The sequence below is a fragment of the Hemicordylus capensis genome, chromosome 6, assembly GCF_027244095.1.
Source record: "Hemicordylus capensis ecotype Gifberg chromosome 6, rHemCap1.1.pri, whole genome shotgun sequence".
Taxonomy (NCBI): Eukaryota; Metazoa; Chordata; class Lepidosauria; order Squamata; family Cordylidae; genus Hemicordylus; species Hemicordylus capensis.
Window position 1 is genome coordinate 3,599,806 of NC_069662.1, and position 19,944 is coordinate 3,619,749.

General features: G+C 54.3%; 2 protein-coding genes across 4 annotated transcripts in view; one reads left to right on the top strand and one right to left on the bottom strand.

Moving 5' to 3' along the window:
- TRAPPC1 (trafficking protein particle complex subunit 1) lies at positions 1-9,409 on the bottom strand. 2 transcript variants are annotated; one of them, XM_053261216.1, is made up of 6 exons: positions 8,894-9,409; positions 6,486-6,560; positions 5,020-5,118; positions 3,203-3,273; positions 2,842-2,980; positions 1-1,459 (listed from the first exon to the last, which is right to left on the bottom strand). In XM_053261216.1, the coding sequence occupies exons 3-6, from the start codon at positions 5,116-5,118 to the stop codon at positions 1,331-1,333; spliced, it is 438 nt and encodes a 145-aa protein (XP_053117191.1). In that variant the 5' UTR covers positions 6,486-6,560; positions 8,894-9,409; the 3' UTR covers positions 1-1,330. The 2 variants fall into 2 exon arrangements, with proteins under 2 accessions (XP_053117191.1, XP_053117190.1); XM_053261215.1 differs by lacking the exon at positions 6,486-6,560 and having other exon boundaries at positions 8,894-9,407.
- CNTROB (centrobin, centriole duplication and spindle assembly protein) overlaps positions 9,076-19,944 on the top strand; it is a 25,055-nt gene continuing 14,186 nt past the window's right edge. The window contains exons 1-6 of one of the 2 annotated variants that reach the window (XM_053261212.1): positions 9,076-9,250; positions 9,755-10,334; positions 10,424-10,517; positions 12,293-12,371; positions 13,390-13,555; positions 18,482-18,598. In XM_053261212.1, the coding sequence (XP_053117187.1) occupies positions 9,990-10,334; positions 10,424-10,517; positions 12,293-12,371; positions 13,390-13,555; positions 18,482-18,598 (801 nt within the window). In that variant the 5' untranslated portion in view covers positions 9,076-9,250; positions 9,755-9,989. Of the gene's footprint in view, positions 9,251-9,518; positions 10,335-10,423; positions 10,518-12,292; positions 12,372-13,389; positions 13,556-18,481; positions 18,599-19,944 lie in introns of those variants that run through there. The other variant, XM_053261213.1, reaches the window with a different exon arrangement.

A 19,944-nucleotide genomic window follows, 5' to 3' on the forward strand; every position in this document is an offset into this window, starting at 1 on the left:
GGAGGGGCAGGAGATCTTTAATTCCAATCAACTTATATTTAAAAAGCTGGGAAAAAGCCCAAGTCACAGAGAACTCTTCCAGAAGCTCAAGACATTTGGAAGGAAACCGCCCCGCTCCCCACCACACACGGTTCAACCAGCCGAGTCCGCGTCCTTTCAGGACAAAGCAGCATGATGTTCGTAAGTGCAGGCACTTAATTACGAGCCCGCAGGTACAGCTGCCGAGTGCCTTCGTTCTCCTTGTGTGCTCTGCCCATGCAAGCCCGGGGAAGAGTGCCACGTGACACAGACGCTTGTGACCAACATTTTAACATGCTAGTTGGGCCAATTAATTAAAGAAGAAAAAAGAAACGGCCCGGCCTCCCATCCGCTGGGCTTCTTGTGGGCTGGGACCCATCGGAGCCCGTGCCCCAGCCGCTTGGCCTTTGAATCAAGCAAGCGCACCTCTTCACCAGGGCTGTAGGGAGGGGGCCATTCTCAGCATGGCTGGCTCCTTAGAGTGCTGCATGTTTCAGAGGGGTGTGTGTGTGGGGGGGGGCGGGCGGGCTACTTTACAAGAAGCTGAGCCCCATCTCACGCTTTTAAGCTCAAGACACACCACCAAGGGTTAATTCACAGAAGTCAGTTCCGATAAAGGGTAGAGAGGAGGGCTTCTCAAACGGGGGGGGGGGAGCCCTCAGATATCACCAGACTACAACTCCCATCATCCCCAGCCACAATGATCAAGGCTGGGGGATGATGGGAGTTGTAGTCCAACAGCATCTGGGAACCCAAGTTGGAGAACCCCCAATATAGACAGCCTCTGGGGCGTGTCGGCCCTTCCCGGCAGTGGAAATGAGAAACGGGATCCCTAACCCGTCTTTCTGGGACATGGATTTGGGAAGCATTTGCTGCTGCCGCAGCGGCCTCCCTCTTGTGTCCAAGCAGCCCCTGGGTACTCCATGCCGTGCCCAGGCTGGGAGAGCGCCGAACTGGAAAGGCAGAAGAGTCTGGCTATAAATAGGAGTTGGGGGCAGGGGAGGAGGGAAAGATGCGTCAAAGACGACAGCAGGCACTATAAATAGAAGGGAACAGGTCCTGGCTGGCAAAGGACTCTGGGGAAAAAGGAGGGGGGGTGGAGAATGGTCAAAAGGACAAGGAACAGCTCTCAGGAGGGAAATACAAATATGCAAAAGACGAATGTCCAGCACAGAGTCCAGTTCTGGGTGGCAATTGCATTGCTATGGATCTTGGATGCATGCCCTGCAGAGAGGCTGCGAAGCCCCTCCCCGCCATCTTACAACAGTCTGTACCCATCATGGGAGATGTAGTCCTGCGGGGAGGTGAGCAGTTAGCCTGCGCGGGCCGAGAAGAAGGGCAGGCCGCGGATGAAGCCGTCCAGCTTGCTCCGGAAGAGCTCGCTCTGGATGGTCTCGTTCAAGCTGCAGAGCGGATTCTTGACCACGTACTCCACGTAGAACTGGAGGGGAGACGGAAGAGTAAGCCACGAGGTCGGGGGGGGGGGGGCCGTGTCGCAAGGCACGGGTCCCCAGAGTGGGCTCCTGAAGATGGCGACAGAATTCTGAAGACCGGCTTCCACAACAACTACGACTGCTATTTGTATATCATTTTTCAACAGGAAATGTTCAAAGTGGTTTAAACAGCATAAGAAGAAAACGGTTGCTTCTCGCCAAAGGGCTCACAGTCGAAAAAGAAGCACAAGGCAGACACCAGCAACAGCCCCTGGAGGGATGCTGTGCTGGGGCTGGAGAGGGCCAGTCGCTCCCCCCTGCTTCATATAAAGAGAGCCACCACTTTGAAAGGTGCCCCTATTTCCGTTTTGACGAGCCCCGACTAATTCCTGCTTTGCTCTTACAGAAGGTACGCTGGCACCTACCCTCCCAAAGAGCAGCAGCACACGCCAGCAGTGACTTCAGTAATAATCAAGCATTCATCTTCTGTACTATCCAGCTGCCCGGGCTGCAGGGAACCGACTATTCCTGGGCACTCAGTGTACTGGCAACAACCACAGAGCTGCAGGAAGCTGTGGTTGGAGCAGACGCCTGCTGTTTGAGAGGGCCAGTGTGAACACACCCAAGAGAAGAACTAAAGTGCCAAAGGAGCAGGAGTTTGCATTCTTTTTCAGAGAACAGACAGCAGTGAATGCTTGGCCCATGTGCTAACAGAGTACAGCCCAGCCCAGCCTCCCCAGAATGCCTCTGCTCCCTACGGAAAGGCCATTCTCTCTCTGGAAGACAAAGCAGAGAACTCTGGGATAGCCTCCCACGACTTTCCTGAACATAATCATTCCTGCGAAGGAAAACTGTATGATGGGTACAGATGAAGCACATGTGAACACGTACCCAGGCAGAGCACACCTTCCAGTATAACCCCACCAGAAGCGTCTCCTGCCACCTGCTATGGCTCATGTGAACGAGGCGTCCTCTTGACTCAAGATCAGTTAGCAATTGCACAGCAGTGGGGGCATTCAGATACAGATTCCCCATTCAGCCCCCAACCTCTCTCATTGGATTCACATTGGCACACAGGAGACCCACCCCAGGGCTTCTCAGCACCCTGCTAACCAAGCAAATAAGCACCTTTTAAAAGTGGCGATTATCTTTTTTGAGCAGGGGGAGAGCAACTGGCCCTATCCGACCCCATCACAGCAACCCTCCAGTGGCTGCTGCTGGTGCCTACTTTATGTTTCTTTTTAGATTGTGAGCCCTTTGGGGACAGGGAGCCACCTTTATTTTATTCCTCTCTGTATGTAAACCACATTGGGAACTTTTCTTGAAAAGCGGCATACAAATATCTGTCGTCGTAGTGGATCTCCGGGGAGGGGGCGCAGGCCATACTCACATAGCTATAGATCTGATGCAGCACGTCCCGGATGCTGCCCACCCCCAAGTCTGTGTTCATGACCACCTTGAGCCCCGTGGGGGTCTCGTAGTAGTGCAGCTTGTACTTGCTGGTCTGGAAGGAGAGGAAGCCATCTTTCCTGAAGGGCAGGGATTAAGGAGAACCCGGGGAATGCATCTGAGAGGGGAGCTGCCAAGAGCCCCACTACCCTTCCCACCACCGCCGGCTTCCAAACCAGCTCCAGCCTCGGCAGCCCGACTTCTTTAGACTCTCTGAACCAAGAAAAGCAGGGGCTGAAACCCACTCCCCGGCCCAACGGTGACACCTCCCTCCGCCGCCGCTCTCTGGGCAGAAAGGATACATGTCCACGGGGCTCATCTTGCTCACGAAGGAGCGGATGGAGAAGAGCATGCCATACATCAGCTTGAACTCCTGCAGGGCGAGGAGGGGAGAAAGAGAAAGAGAAAGAGCAGAGCGAGGGGAAAGGGGTAAGGGCGGGTGGCCAGGACCGGGCTGGCGGCCAAAGCGGTCAGGCTCTCTTCCGCCACTCTGGCGCCACCCTGTGGCCAGCCAGGCCAGGGCACTGGGGGCAGCATTTGAGCTCAAAGCTGGCTCCGACTTTACGATCAACCCCCCGCCCCGCCCCGCCCCCCAGCATCACATAACGCCACCCTTTGCCATTCCCCCAGACCATGGAGGCTGCGACTCTCTTTCGCGTAGAAGTTTGGGTGTGGAGTCAAGGCATCACCCTCACTCCCGGGAGGACTTGCAACCCGGACTTGAAGGCTCCGTGGCACGCTGCTAGGAGGACCCCCCCCCCCCGCCAGGTCCTGGAATATCATTCTGCCTGGGTGAGGTACAACAGGGCAAGCGGCAAGGAGGATGCAGATTGTAGTGTGTGTGTGTGTGTGTGGGGAGACATAATTGCAATTTGGAAGGTTATGAGGGGGAAGTGTCATGTGGATGCCAGGTGTGGTTCCCCTCAGGGGACAGGAGTGTAGCTCAGTGCTATAGCACCTGCTTTGCACGCAGAAAACCCCAGGGTCGATCCCTGGCTGCATCTCCAGGTAGGGCTGGGAGAGATTCCTGCCTGAAACATTGAAGAGCCGCTGCCAGTCAGAGCAGGCAATGCTGAGCTCGATGGACCAAGGGTCTGACTCAGTAGAAGGCAGCTTCCTATGCTGGGAAGTGACTCTACTTGGCTGTGATTTGACAATGGACACACCGAACATATATCAGTGCAGACGACACAGTTAAGTTATACATTCTTCGTACACTCTGAGTATGCGTTCTTATATGTGCTTCTTGTACATGGAATATTTCTCAACTTTTTCCTATTCAACCACCAAACCAGAACCAAACACCAAAGGTACGATTTGCGACTCGCTTGCTTCCCTGCCCTGCGACGACATCTGGGGGCGGCTGCAGGAGCATGGCTTTGCCCTTATGGGACAGGAGACGAGGCAGGGGCCACAGAGGGCTGCGTCTCCACCCCCCAGGAAGGAACACCTGGCACTGGTTTGCTCGTCTCTTCTGGCTTGGAAGGGCCAGGAAAGAGGACAGCAACGCACAGCAGCTGCTGAAGCTGCCTCAACGCACTGAATTTTTTTTTAAAAAAATCTTCTGCTCAGTTAAAGCATCAAACTTAATCAGCTTAAAATCGATTGCCAGCTTAGACATGCTAGAACCAAATTCTAAAGACTTTGTATCAGGCCAGATTAAGAGAGATGAAGCTAAGCAACTTGCAGAACCGCCCAGAGCCCAGCTGAACTAAAAGGAGGAGCTGTCGATGCTGTGGCTTAAACGGCCTCCCAGTGCCAGGGGGGATTATTCACGCCGTAATGCCAGGGTTCCCAGATAAACTACAACTCCCATCATACCCGGTCACCACGGCTGAAGGGATGATGGGAGCTGAGGTCCCCCAACAACAGCTGGGGCCCCCTGCTGTAATGGGTATCCCAACCTTCAGTCCCGGACCCTCCTTTCAACAGAACAAGGGATAACACACCTAAGCACACACAGAAAATGATAATCGCGAGGACCTCTGATCATGTGCAAAATGCCATCCCTTCACCACTGAACAGGCTCACTCCACGCACTTGGGAGTGCTGGGCTGCGTTCCCAGTGGAAAGCCTTAAGCCCTGGCTCCTCCTCACACATCCCCAGCCAGAGTCTCACCTCCTCCTTGGAGATGCCAGCTTGCTTCTTACGGTTCCACTCGCTGTAGTGCAGGCAGATGCCGTTGCGGTCAAAGATGTACAAATTGTGGACCGTCATCTGGAAGGAGAGGACAACATGCAGCAGGCACAGAAATAGGGAGTTTGCAGAGTTGTAAGTCCAGACCCCTGCTCAGGGCAGGAAACTGTTACAGCCTCTCTGACTGATGACTATCCAGCTTCTGTCTGAAAGTCTCCAGCGAAAGAGAGCCCACTGATGCATGAGGCAGGCAGTTCCAAAGGAACCGCCCTGAGCCATTTTGGAAGGGTGGTATACAAATCAAATCAAATAAAAAACTAATAAATAAATGTTTCCTAATATCTAGCCTAAATCTGGTTCCTTGCAATTTCAGCCCTTTGCAATAAAAGTGCATCTCTCTCTCTCCACACACACCCCATCTCTGGTTCTCACTGCGGTTCTAGCATTTTGCAACCTCCCCTCCCCAATCTTCTCTCTTCTAAGCAAACATGTTGTCCGTTTCCAGCATGCACACCAACGCTTTCCTTTTCTGGGGTCAGGAAGGGTGTTAATGAGGCCATTAAGGATTCCCAAATCAAGTCATCTACAAGCCAACATGTCTGGAGACAGATGCCTGGAAGTCTCCCTCCTTCAAGCTCACTTTTCTGTGAACTCTGATGCAAGCCCAAAGTCCTTTTACCTGACTGAAATCAAGTTTAAGGACATGATGTAGAAAGAAACCTATATGCTTTCTGTCTAACCCCCTGCGCCTCATTTCTCCCCTTCCTCTGTTGCCTTCTCTGTCAAATTGTAGCAGACTGTATGCTGCTTGGGGCAGAGACCTATCCTTTTGAACTTTGCAAAGTGCCATGTGCAGTGATGGTACTGCAGAAATAATCATGAATACGTAATAATCCCTGCTTATGTCCTTTGCTGTTCCAGATCCATCACCCTCAGCTATCCAAGGGTCTCCTGCTCCCTTTACGCCTGGAATTCCCTCCTAGAAAATCTGCATGACATACTTCTTGCTTAATTTCCTCAAATTCCTCCTCAAAACCCAACTTTCCCATTAATCCCCAAACCCTACTGCAATAGGAACATAGGAAGCTGCCATATACTGAGTCAGACCATTGGTCTATCAAGCTTAGTATTGTCTTCACAGACTGGCAGCAGCGGCTTCTCCAAGGTTGCAGGCAGGAATCTCTCTCAGCCCAATCTTGGAGATTCTGCCAGGGAGGGAACTGGGAACCTTCTGCTCTTCCCAGAGCGGCTCCATCCCCTGAAGGGAATCTCTTCCAGTGCTGCTCACCCTTCTAGTCTCCCATTCACATGCAACCAGGGTGGACCCTGCTTAGCTAAGGGGACAAGCCATGCTTAAGTCATAGGGCCAAGTCAACCCTAATCAAGCCCAAATATGCAAATTCTTCCTCCATTGACCCCGCCTCACTTTCCCTGCCCCACAGACTTGCCTGCTTTGAACGCTGACTGCAAGCTCCTCACTGCAGGGACACAGACTGATTGAAGCAGCATGCACAGCGAGGGCGCTATAGAAGTAACCGAGAGAAGAAGAATGTAGTTGCACCCAGTCCAGGTTCCCTGAGACGCTACTTGGGTGGAGAGGTTAGTGTGCGCTCAGGGCCAGCCAGCCTGCCTGGTTTATTGGGGTGTGTGTGTGAGTGAAGAGCAGTGGAAATGGCTCCCCTCACACCAGGCTGACTAACGATACTTCACCTACAACTTGGCTGGCTGGCTTGCATGGGTCTCCTTTTGCTCTCACTCTGGCAGGGCATCTGTTCTCTGCTTGGGATGAGATACCTCAAGCTGGTCTGCCTAGGTAGACTAGCTACAGGGGGTTGCCCTTGGGCAGGCCTGTTCAGCTTAGGCCCCCTCCCCGCTGTTTTTGGACTACCGCTCCCATAATCCCCTGCCACAGTGGCCAGGGATTATGGGAATTGTAGGCCAACATCTGCAGGAGGGCCGAAGTTGGGCAGGCCTGCCCTTGGGAACGATGGGGAGGGGGCCGCAGCTCAGAGGCAGAGTGGCTGCTAGGCGGGCAGAAGGCCCCAGTTTCCATCCCTGGAAGTGTCTCCAGGGAGAACTGGGGAAGAATCCTCCCTGAAATCTTGGAGAAGCTGCTGCTAGTCAGTGTAGACCATGGTGAGCTAGATGGACCAAGGGTCTGACTCGACAGAAGGCAGCTCCCCATGTTCCTGTGCACCTCCGCCATCTTTCTTGCCTTCCTCTAAACCACTTCCAGTTCCTCCGATACCCTGGAGAGCCGCTGCCAGTCTGTGAAGACAATACTGAGCTCGATGGACAGACAGTCGGACTCCGTAGAAAGGCAGCTTCCTACAGTTCTGCCACATTTCTCTTTACTTTTGGAGGACGGGACTGTAGTTCAGCAGTAGGGCAGCTGATTTGCATGCAGACGTTCCCAGGTTCACGTCCTGGACGCAGGTACAGGTAGGGCTGGGAGAAAAGACGCCTGCCTGAAACCACGGAGAGCCACTACTGATCAGCATAGACAATACAGAGCTAGATGGACCAAGGGTCTTGTGGTAGCAAGCATGACTTGTCTCCTTAGCTAAGCAGGGTCCACCCTGGTTGCATATGAATGGGAGACTTGATGTGTGAGCACTGTAAGATATGGAGCCGCTCTGGGAAGAGCAGAAGGGAGGGAACACTAAGTTCCCTCCCTGGCAGCATCTCCAAGATAGGGCTGAAAGAGATTCCCGCCTGCAACCTTGGAAAAGCCACTGCCAGTCTGTGAAGACAATACTGAGCTAGGTAGACCAAGGGTCTGACTCAGTATATGGCAGCTTCCTATGTCTGTCGCAGTAAATGGCAGCTTGTGGGATCCTAAGTAACACTTGCGGGGTTTTTAATGGTATGGTGTCCTAGCTCAGCAGCAGCGCATCTGCTTGGCATGCAGAAGGTCCCAGATTCAATCCCGGGTGACAACCAGTGTTCCCTCGAACAGGGATTCCCAGATGTTAGTTAGCAGGCAGTCACCCCTGCAAACTAAGCAAAGAGGCATCTTTCAAAGTGGTGATTCTCTTATATTTAGCAGGGGGAGAGCAACTGGCCCTATCCAACCCCAGCAACAACAAATATTTATATACCACTTTTCAACAAAAGTTTCCGAAGCGGTTTACAGAGAGAAAAAATAAATAAATAAGATGGCTCCCTCTCCCCAAAGGGCTCACATTCTAAAAAGAAACATAAGATAGACACCAGCAACAGCCACTGGAGGGATGCTGTGCTGGGGCTGGATGGGGCCAGTTGCTCTCCCCCTGCTAAATAAAGAAAATCACCACGTTAAAAATGTGCCTCTTTGCCCAGTTAGCATCCCTCCAGTGGCTGTTGCTGGTATCTGCCTTATGTTTTTTTTTTAGACAGTGAGTCCCTAGGGGACCATTTTCTTAATGTATTTATTTTTCTATATAAACCGCTTTGAGAACTTTGGTTGACGAGTGGTATATAAATATTGTAGTAAGAGTACTACAACTCCCAGAATCCCCAGCTGCAACAGCTTTTGCTTGAGTGTTCTGGGAGTTGTAGTCAACAACATCTGGGGATCCCTGTGAGAGGGAACACTGGTGACAACTCCAGGCAGAGCTGGGGAAGACCCCTGCCTGAAACCTTGGAGAGCTGCTGCTGCTGCCAGTCAGTGTCGACCATCCTGGGCAAGACGCACCAAAGGTCTGACTCAGGAGATGGCAGCTTCCTCTGTGCCTAAAGACAGTGTGGGGTTTTTTTTTAACCGCCCCCACCCCAGGCCCTCCAGGGAAGGGGGATCTACCTAGGGCTGCCTCTAGCCCGCCCTCCTTCTTGCCCTACGGGGCAGCAGCGAAATGAAGCACCAAGACCACCTCACCTTCTTCCACCTCCTCCCTCGGGCAGCAACTGGCTGCCTTCCTCTTCCGGGAAGAGCAAAGTAGGAGAGAAGGAAGGGCCGATCGTGCTCGCTGATTGGTCGGCTGCTCGGAGTTCGTGCGTGGTCTGGCACCGCCCCCTCCTGCTTATTCCGCGCCCCTTCTCTCTCGCGCGCATGCTCGCTTGGCCCCGTCCCATCCAGCGCGCGCGACGCCCGCGCTTGTTGCCCTCGAGCAAGATGGCGGCCTTGGCGACTTCACCGCGCAGGCCATTCTTGCCCAAGCGGCTTGCCAGGAGTTGGGCTCCATAGGCCCAAAAGGGGAAAGAGGGTGCCTGCGGGGAGAACGGTGCAGCCGAGGTGGGCGGAGGGCAGGGAGGGGGCGCGCGGCTGGGAATGTGCGCGGGAGGAAGAGGGGAAGAAAGGAAGAAAGGAGCCCGTCCAACTTGACGGAAGGGGAAAGGCTGGAGTTTACCTCAGGGAAATGAGGGCTAGGGGATTGGGGGGGCAGGTGGAGCTTGGGGAGGGCCTTAGGGGGCGAGGGGAGGAGCTCTAAGGAGGTGCCAGGACGGAGTGACGTCTGCAGCGGGGAGGGGCTTAAGGAAGGTGGAGGCGGGGCCTGGGGAGGAGGCGGGGCCTATGGACTCTGGGTGGGTGGGATTTAACCCTTGGGGATTAAGCTCCACCCACTCAAAACTGGGATATTGGGGACGTCCACATGTGGGGCCGTGATGAAGAACCAAAGGAGGCCAGGGGTGGAGGGCAAGCAGGGGAAGAGACCCCGCCTCATCCAGGGTGGCCCCAGTTGCCGTTCTGTGCACTTGTCTCATTTTCCTTCCTTTTGGGGTGCCGTTTCTTTTTCAGGATCTTTGGGGACGTGCCACCTGCCCCCTTCTTCCCCGTCGCCCTAGATGGGGCGTCTCCTTCTAGCACTTTCTGCTTGGCGCTCTGGACAGCCTGGCTTCTCTGAATTTCCCCTGCCTCTCTTGCCGACCTGCCTTCCCGGGACACCCGTTTCGAAGGAGACGCCGGGCTTCTGAACGCAGGACTCCTACAGCCGGGCTGGCTTGAGGAAAGTGCCTTGGCCTCTCCCTGCCCCATGGCAGAGAAGAGTGCCGGCCGGACGTTGGTCTCTTCCATCCACAGTGATGACCTCTTGAGTGACATGGAGCTGTTGCCGGCCTCAGCGCCCCCCACCCCAATGCAGAAAGCCCCTCGCCAGTACAACAGCCCCCAGTCGGCCACCCCCTATACCTCCAAGGTGACGACCCAGCTCTATGCATCCCTGCAGCAGAGCCGGCAGGCTGAGGCTCAGGCCCGCTCCCACCTGGAGGGCCAGCATGGATCGGGCCTCGCCAGGGAAGCAGAGGTCGACCTGGATACTCTGGCGGAGGAGATGAGCCACAGGCTTTCAACCAGTGTGGAGACCAGCGCCTACCGGAAGGTGAGGGGCGGGAGGCCGTGCTGCTGTGGAGGGTCAGGAAGGATGCTCGGAGACCCAGGATAAACATGAGTTCTCCTTCCCTCCTGCAGGCTGGTGCTGCCGAGTCTCACCACATTGTGGAGATGGAGAGTGTGCGCTGCCACCTCCAGAGCATGCTCCGTGGGTCCAGGGAAGCAGCTCATGGTGAGGAGCGGGGAGAGAGCAGGAGGGGGTGGGAGCGAAAAGGCTCCAGTGCCCGTCGAGGGGAAGGGAACCAGGCTTTCGGTAACGGAGGCCCTCACGCAATCAAGCCTCCTGTTGTGTGCCCTAGATCCTTCTCATCTTGTGGCATCCTCCCACCAACAGTTTCTTTCCTCTGGCCTCCCCTTCTTCCTCCGCTCTCCATATCCTGAATATTTCATTTACACTTCCAGGCACTGGAGGCAGTTTGGACATCCTGACTGGCTAGCTGTCCGGCTGTGTGGTGCATGACTGTGTCACGCTCTCCCTGTCCCCCCCTCTTTCCCTGGTCACAGAAGTGTTTCCTCCAGCGCTATTGCAAACTAGTCTTAATTTGCTTATTGTGTGTGGGCCACCATGTCTTCCTACCTCATATGGTGACAGCAGGATGCTTGAAAGGCTTCTGCATTCAGCTGCTTTGTTTCTCCTCTTTATTTGTGATCCAGTGAAGTGATATGCCTGCTTTGGGGGAGAACCACACACACAGGGGGGTGGGGTGTGTGGAGGTGTTGCGTTTCTTTGGAGTTCCCCCTGCAACTCCTTGTACTGCTGAAAAGCCAGGCTGTTCTTCAGATTGAATTTGTGGGTTGCCTCTTTAGCAGGTGAACCGACGGATTCTTCAAAAGTGCGGCAGGGCCTATCGGTCATCATTGGGCCGCAGTTTAAAAAATAATTGCTTTAAAATGATTTGTGATATTGAAGTAACTGCTTGTGTCAAAATGACCCTTGGTGCCTCCAGGGGGTGCTGGCTTCTTTCTGTGCATGGTTCACATACAACATCCTTATCGGAACAGCAGGCGTCCACATTTTTGCTTCTGGTGAAAGAGCCACCACCATCTGCAGGACAAGTCCCAGTTTTGTAGCTGGGGAAGTGGGCGGAGATCATCCCAACAATTGCATGGCTGCCCCCCCCCCTTTAGCACTAGGTTTGGGAGGACGGCTGAGGGTTTGACCACTGTGTGCCGCTGCTAACTGAGCAAAGAGGCACCTTTTAACATGGTGATTCTCTTTATTTAGCAGGGGGAGAGTAACTGGCCCCATCCACCCCCAGCACAGGACCTCGAGTGACTGTTGCTGGTGTCTGTCTTGCGTTTCTTTTTAGATTGTGAGCCCTTTGGGGACAGGGAGCCATCACTTATTTGTTTTTTCTCTATGTAAACCGTTTTAGAAATTTTTTGTTGATAAGCGGTATATAAATATTTGTTGTTGCTGTTATGAAGGCTTTTGGAATGCCTTGGCTTAGCAGGATCAAACTGACAAAACTGTCTCACCCCTGTACTCCAGGGGTGAGCAAATTTGGCCCTCCAGTTGATTTTGAACGACAACTCCCATCATCCCTAGCCACATTGACGTCCGAATATTGACATGGCATGCCCGTGACATCACGGGCATGCGACTTCCATAGTCGGAACTGCGCAGGTTGGCTGGCGAGATAGAGACAGGCACGCCAGAAAGGAGAGACCCGCCTGGCACAGCCACAGCGCCAGCCGCCGCCACCACAACAGGGGTAAAAGATAAGAAGCTGCAGCAGGGCAAGGGTGTGGCAGGGCAGGGGCGGTCCGGTCCGGTCTGCTTGGGGGCCCTTTGGGGGCCCGCTGACCTTCTGGGCCCAAAGGCATTTGTCCCTGCTTGTCCAAGGGCTGCTACGCCCATGGTTAGTTGCAGGGAAGGGAGCAGGTTCAGTTTCTTTTTGCTTCCCCTGCAACCTGCAGATGGTAATGCCCGCTCTCTGCCCGCAGGGGATGCTGCGGCACTGGGGACCTTTGAGCGGAAAGATGACGATTCCTTCGAGAGCGACAGCACGGGCGCCCTGCTCAAGTAAGATGACTTCAGGTCCTTCAAAGGCTCCCGACGCTCTGGGCCAGTTGGCGCCATCCCAGCCTTGAGGGAGGGGTTCCTGTGACACAGCGCTGCTCTCGGGCTAGAGGTGGCTGCCTCTCCTCAGGGCCAGATAAGGGGGCCCTCCACAAACAGGCAGGTGGATTTCTAGGCCTGGTGAGGGATCTCTTGGTTGGTGTCACATGACGCCTGTCGACATGATGCATTACCCTCAATTCACTTCCCTGTTTGCTCCCATGTTCAGAGGATGGATGGAGGTGCCTCTCGTCCAGGACAAGTGGTCACATAAACCAGGCTTGCACAACTTCGGCCCTCCTGCAGAGGTTGGACTACAACGCCCACCATCCCTGACTATGGGCCACTGTGGCCGGGAATGCTGGGAATGTCAGTCCAAGGGCACCTGGAGGACCAAAGATATGCAGCCCTGATAAAAACAATAGCCGGTGGTGGATGGAATCGATAATTCTGCAGAGAAACTCAAGCCCTATTCAGGCATTACGTACAGATGTCTGTGCACTTGTACATGTTTCTGTGTGAATGACCGTATCTGCGTTTATTTTAAAAGTGAACCAGGGTTCAGCCCCCTCAAATGCATGGTACAGATAGGAAGTGGCCAGCTGTATCTGTGTTCAGCATAACATGTGGATGACTGTTCCTGCGTACAGATCTGTCCCTGTGTACGCTGTATGCTCGAACACAACGTCTGACTAGGGCTTCCGAGGAGGACCAGTGAAAAAGCAATGTGGCCAGGAGAGGTGGCTAGGATTGGGGTGCCAGGAGAATGGTTGGGCCGGTTTGGCCAAGCCTGCAATTTAAGGTCACCTAGCGTTGCAGGAGGGGGGCCTGGCTCATTTTTCAGCCACCCCTGGTCCCTCCTCCTGCAGGTTGTGGCTTTTGCAGGCATGGAAGAGAGGGGCAGCAGCAGGGTGGAGGGGCTGGGCCTGGTTCCGACCACCTCTCCGCTCTGCTCATGCCCTTCCCCCTTGTCTTCTGCCAGTGCCCGGCCCCTGCAGGAGGTCTCTCCGCCTGGCTCTGTGGCGGGCTTTGAGGAGCTGTTCCCTCGCTACACCAGCCTGCGCCTGGGCCAGTTCCGTGAGCATTCGACGTACGCCGACACCCACCTGCTGAAGGACTGCTTGGACAAGGAGCAGGCCCGGCGGAAGGTGAGTGCTGTGAAGGCTGGCCGTTGGCCGTGGGATTCATTTGCCACATGCATGTTAACGCAGGGCCCTGCGCAACGGGGAGTTCTTTTGCGCACAAAGCCCCATTGAAATGGGATGGGGGGGCCATCGCGCAGAGGTGGAGCCTCTGCTTTGCATGTAGAAGGCCCCCACTTCCAGTCCCGGGTAGTGTCTCCAGGTTGGGCTGGGGAAGACGCCTGCCTGGAACCTTGGAGAGCTGCTGCCAGTCAGTGCTGACCACGCTGAGTTCGATGGACCGGTGGCCTGACTCAGTAGAAGGCAGCTTCCTGTGTTTCTGTGGAAGGTTTGCAGAGGATTGTGGAGGGATAAGGGAGCCGAAAGACAACTGAACCGGAACCCTGGCCTGGGGCTTCCTCTCCTTCAGCTGGCTGAGAGAATGCCCACAGCTGTTTCCAGGCATGTTTCTCCTCACCAAAAAGGCCCAGTGGTCTTTTGCAGAAAGTCCTTTGCAGCAGTGCTCCGTGGCCGGAATGGAGTCTAAGGAGTCAGCCCAGCCGCCGGGCCCCTCCCTCCCTCCCTCCCTCCCTCGCTCGCTGTCACCTACCACTGTTCCACCTGAGCCCCCTCCCCGCTAATTGCCAGGATTACTTCTCTGCATTAGGCGGCCAAAGCTCCTTGAAGGACAGACCAATCTGGCTACTAACGGGGGAGGAGGGGTGTGTGTGTGTCATGTGATCTGCGACTTTAAGCAAAGCTACCGGGCTTAGCTGGTATCATGGCTCGGGATGAGCTTTGCGGCCTCCCGGCCACGTGCCCCTCCCTCCCTCCCTCCCTCTTGGGCATGAGCAAGACTTCCTGCCTTGCCTGTGGGGAGGGCGCAAGGGACATGTCCCAGCCAGCCAGACCAAGCCACTAGGGACCAGCCTTTGCTCCTGCCTGCCTCCCTCTCCATGGCCTCACAGGGGGAGAGGGAGAGACTCTGCAGAAGTTTAGCACCAGGGTTCACAGTTGGGGAAAGGGCTCAGGAACCAGGTCTGCCAGCTGTGATTGTGGATGGGCTGTGAGCTCTTCCTAATGCTGCTGAAAGCACCCAGGAGTCCTGGCCTCTGCCAGGGAAGAAGGCAGACTCCAGCAGACTTGACTCTTAGTAGCTCCCCTCTTCGCTATGCCTCTCACGCAAGAGCGAGGGTCTTTGCGTTTCATGTATCTACAAGCAGAAAGTTTGGCACCTTATGTGGAAGTTGGCATCTGATAATTGCAAGCTTAATTTCTTTCAAGAGCAAGTTTTTAGTCCATAAGAGAAATTTGAAAGTGCATGGTGATCTCAAGCCAAAGGTGAGCCAAGCAGGATTTCCAGAGATCTTTAGTGCTCTGTGTGGCTCCTTTTCTCTTCTTGTGGCTTGGCACATCAGAATATTTTACGCAAAATAAGGCACTGTGTAGGAACATTTGTTCAGTTTGCATAACTGAGGTCACAGAACGTGGCTTGTCTTGGAATTGTTTAGCACAAAATATATGTAGCCCTCTGCAAGGTCCATGGTTATTGTCAAGATGATTGACTTGGTCATGATTAATTCAGAAAATGTTTATTCCAGCTCGGATTTGAATCTCCACTCTTTTCACAAGTGTGTACTGAAAGAGTGGGAAATATCCGCCCTTGAGTAACTTTTAAAGCTGCCAGGGTGCGGGGGAGTGGGGAGCTGACTTCAGTCTCTGCGTGGTTCCTTCCTTCGTTCTTTTTACTAGATTCTTGTGCTCTACTGATGCATTTTATTTTGAATTTACAAAGCAAGAGCGCCTACTCAGACTCTCTCAGTGGTTAACTCAGGGGCTCTCAAACTTGAGTCCCCAGAAGTTAATGGACTACAACTCCTGTCCCCCCAGCCACGGTGGCAGGGGATGATGGAAGTTGTAGTGCAGCAACATCTGGGTATCCGAGTTCGAGAGCCCCTGAGCCAAGGCATGATTGACCTGTGTAAAATCATCCCAATTCTTGCTTAAGCGCCTGAGAGATGCCTCTCTGGATCAGAGCTGGCTCGGGTAGCATAACCCTCTGTGCAAGGATCCCAGCCACTAGCAGGCAGTTGGTAGCCCACAGGACACTGGCCAGTGGTCCGTCAGTGAACTGCCTGCTTTAAGCCACTGTTTGATGATGAAAACAGGTAAAGTGTGGGGTGGGGTGGCAAATCCCCATCAAAGGACCTTGCTTATGCCCCCTAACCTTGTTTCCTGGCTTGGGTTCAAATCCCCCACCCTGTTCTCAGATCTGCAGTCAGAACACTGGCCGCTCCTGGACCTCAGCCCGCCTCCTCTTTCCCTTCTGTCCCAACAGTCTTCCAGAGGCTAGGTAAGAGGTGGTTATCCCTGACCAGAAGGAGGCGCCAGCATACTGTTGACTCAGCCCACGTGCCAGCGGAAGGGGTCTGACCTTGTGGGAGCTGCTGCCGAGCTCCTTGCGCGGCTTTAAGCCGCTTGTTGGGGTGGGTGGCGGGCTGGCCAGCCCCCTCCCAAGGCTCAATTTAGCCCTCTAAGCCTATTAGGACGCAGCCTGCTCCCTGGCCCAGGTGCTGCTGCTGCTGCTGCTGCCGAGATCCCCAAGGAGGCTTTCTGGTTCTTGCTGCAGGCTCCGGCTGCTTTTCAGAAGGCTGCCTTCATTTCTGGGGGCACACAAACATCTGCTCTCGAGGGGGGCTAGTGAGGCACAGACTGCACCTGCTCCTCTATCCCATGTCCTGCAGCATTGCTCAGACAGAGCGACATCTGTTCGGCAACTCTTTCAGCTCCGGGGCTTCGTTTGTAAAGGGTTTGGGGGGGCTCCGTCCTGCCTAGTATAGCTGCTTTCTGAACTTGCTGCGCTGAGCATATGAAAGGGCTGGCAGTACCTTTCTCTTTCAGTGGGGAGAGAAGGGGTGCTGTGCCTGCCCCTAAAGCTCCCCTCACTGGTTCCAGGCTGGAGCCTCGATGCTGAAAACAGATTGGGGGCCCTGAATCTCCCCAAGCCCTGCCAAGCAGACTCAAACCTTGAGTCGCCAGGGGTGGCCAGCCTGAGGCGCCCCCGCTCTTGTGGGACTGTTGTGGCTGGGGATGATGAGAGTTGTCTTCCTTTGACACTCATGGCTGGTTCATGCTGATCTTCAGCTGGAAGATTTGCCCCAAGGTGACTTCATGTCTCAGCTTTGGTGGGAGGAAATGGTCCGGCTGGGGTGGGGTGGGGGGCTGCTGCGGAGGGACCTACTTGGGATAGACACCCATTCAGGAGGGAGACTGCCAGAGGTTGCGCAGGGAGGAACAAGGGCCCCTCTCCCCGGGGCAGGTTGACTTCTTCACTAGGGGATCTGGATCAGAATCCGCACCTCAGCCTTTGGACCGCATGAGTCTAACACACACAAGGCATGCTGGTTTTGTGAAGCTGGTATGCTCCATGCCAAGTGAAGGGATGACTGCCCTTTCTGTCCAGGCTTTTGGCCAGTGAGCCGTGTCCTTTGCTTTTTTCAAGCTTTCAGTTGTATTTGTCCTGTTTTTATATTTGCTTTGCATTGTTTTTATCTTGTGGTCGTAGGATGAAGGGTGGTATATAAATATAAACAAACCTGTGGGAACAGTGGGTGTGTATTCTGCACCTTGCAACAATGCCATGCGGAGGGGCTTTCATAAAATGAATCCAGGAGGTGAAAACTGAGGCGGGGTGGGTGGGAAATATCACCTTGCGACCATTTTTCAGCCACACAGAAACAGAAGCCGTTGTGCAGGTCCTAGGAAGGCACTGCAGCTCTTTGCCAGAGCCCCTGATAGGGTCGCTGAAAGTTCCAGGGTCTGTCCCTGGCAGCCTCTTCGGCTGTGGCTGGGCCATATCCTTCTCCGTCTGAGAGCTGCTGCCAGTCAGGGTAGACAAACCTGAGCTAGATGGACCAACAGGCTGACTCAAGGCAGCTTCGTAGACCCAAGGAAATCTTGGGTCTACAAGGGACAATAGCCAAGGAAATCTTGTAGAGCAGGGATTCTCAACACTGGGTCCGCAGATGTTATTGGACTTCAACTCCCATAATCCCCAACCAAAGGCCATTGGAGCTGGGGATTATGGGGGTTGAAGTCCAGTAACTTCTGGGGACCCAACGTTGACTGTCCCTGATGTAGAGCGAGGCTCAATAAAGGTAAAGTGTGCCATCGAGATGATTTGGACTCCTGGTGCCCACAGAGCCCTGTGGTTTTCTTTGGTAGAATACAGCCTACCCTTATTCACGTGCAGCAGAGCAGGCCCTGCTTCTACCTGCCATAGAGAGGAGGGTGTCTCCTTCTCCAGGAGGCAGAAGCGGGTTTTTGCTTCTGTGGGGAAAAATGTGGATGACAGGCTCTCGAAGCCAAGGAGAACAGAAGGGAGGCACACTCTTCAGGAAACTCCTTGCTGATTATGGTATAAAAGCAGGTGTCTGTCCCCGAACACAACATCCTCAAGAGTCTTCAACCTTCATCCCCCACCCCCAATTATATTATTATTATTATTATTATTATTATTATTACGTTTATAACCAGCTCTTCCTCCAAGAAGCCCAGAGCGGTGTACTACATACTTGAGTTTCTGCTCACAACAACCCTGTGAAGTAGGTTAGGCCGAGAGAGAAGTGACTGGCCCAGAGTCACCCCGCAAGTATCATGGCTGAATGGGGATTTGAACTCGGCTCTCCCCGGTCCTAGTCCAGCACTCTAACCACTACACCACACTGGCTCTCAATTAAAAGATAGGAAGTGCTTGGATGTCCTCCGTCAGGACTCCGGGGGCTGGGACTCAAATGCTCTGCCCGGCTGCCTCTCCCATGGATGTGGCTTCCTGCCCCCTGCATCAGTCGCCCACCTCCCTCCAGCTTCTGCTTCCAGGCACTTCCATCCTTGCACTCCAACCGAGTCCTTGACTGCTTCTCTCCCCGTCCCCCGTCCCCCTCCCCTCCCCAGCACTGCGAACGGCACATCCAGACCTTGCAGAACCGCATCCTGGAGCTGCAGCAGCAGCTGGCCGTGGCTGTTTCGGCGGACAGGAAGAAAGACAGCATGATCGAGCAGCTGGATAAGGTAAGGCCCGAGCGGGCTGTGCAGAGTGGAGCGGCTGGGGCCTAGTGGGGCAGGAGCTGGGTGAGGACTGAGGAGCCCCGGTGGGAGTGGCTGACCCTCGCCAATGCCACCGCCACCCCACCCCACCCATTTCGGGATGGCAGGGGTTAGGAAACTGCCATATACTGAGTCACACCATTGGTATATCCAGCTCAGTATTGTCTTCACAGACTGGCAGCGGCTTCTCCAAGGCTGCAGGCAGGAGCCTCTCTCAGCCCTATCTTGGAGATGCTGCTGCCCGGGAGGGAACTGGGAACCTTCTCTTCTTCCCAGAGCAGCTCCATCCCCTAATAAGGGAATCTCTTGCAGTGCCCACACATCAAGTCTCCCATTCATATGCAACCAGGGCAGACCCTGCTTAGCTAAGGAGACAAGTCATGCTTGCTCCCACCAGACCAGCTCTCCTCTCCTCAGGCTTGGATCCCCAGATGTCGGACTGCGACTCCCATCACCCTCAGCCACGGAGCCTGGAAGGATGGGAGTTGTAGTCCAACACTACTCGGGGACCCAAGCTGACACCCCCCTGCAGTAAGGTGACCTCACCCCTTGCCTGTCCCTGAAAATAACAGGCTTCCCAGGAGAGCCCAAAGGTGGCTGCCTGGGAGTGATTCAGAGGTGGAGCTCCCACACCTGTCCTGCACTGGACTCACAGGCCACAGAACCCCGGCGGGGGCGTCCCGGTTTGAGCAAGGCGCTCAGGTGGCCGAGCCGCGGATTGGCATGCCAGAGCTCCCAGGTTTGGTCCTTGGCCCTCCAGCTGTGAGGGCTGCCGGCAGGGAAAGATCCCTGCTTGCCATCCGGGAGAGCGGCTGCCTGCCAGAGCAGACAATACCAGGCTGCCTGGGCCACTGCTCTGAGGCGTAGGGGAGCAGCCTGGTGTGCTCCCAGCTTCAGGGTTTCCCGGCAGGCCCTGCTGCCCCCTTGGCTCTCCCCAAACCCCTCTGGGTTCCAACGGTGTCTTGGCAGGGGGCTCACTGCTCCACCCCGCTGCTTTGCTCCCCAGATAAGAGGCTGCTCCACAGGCTCTCTCTTTCACATTCAATTTTTATTAATTTTTAACAATAATAACCATTAACAATCATAATAAACACAAATGGACTTCCCGCACACCTCCCTTCGTGAAACAACTATAAAGTTTACCCTTATTATAATGTTAATAAAAAACACAAATTTAAACCTTTAAAATAAAAAACCATTAATCTACACAACCTGCATTTCAAATTTCAAATCCTGCTGTAAGATCAATAGTAGGAAAATAATTTTTTAAATACAACAAAAAAGGTCTCCAATCTTCCTTGAAACGTTCT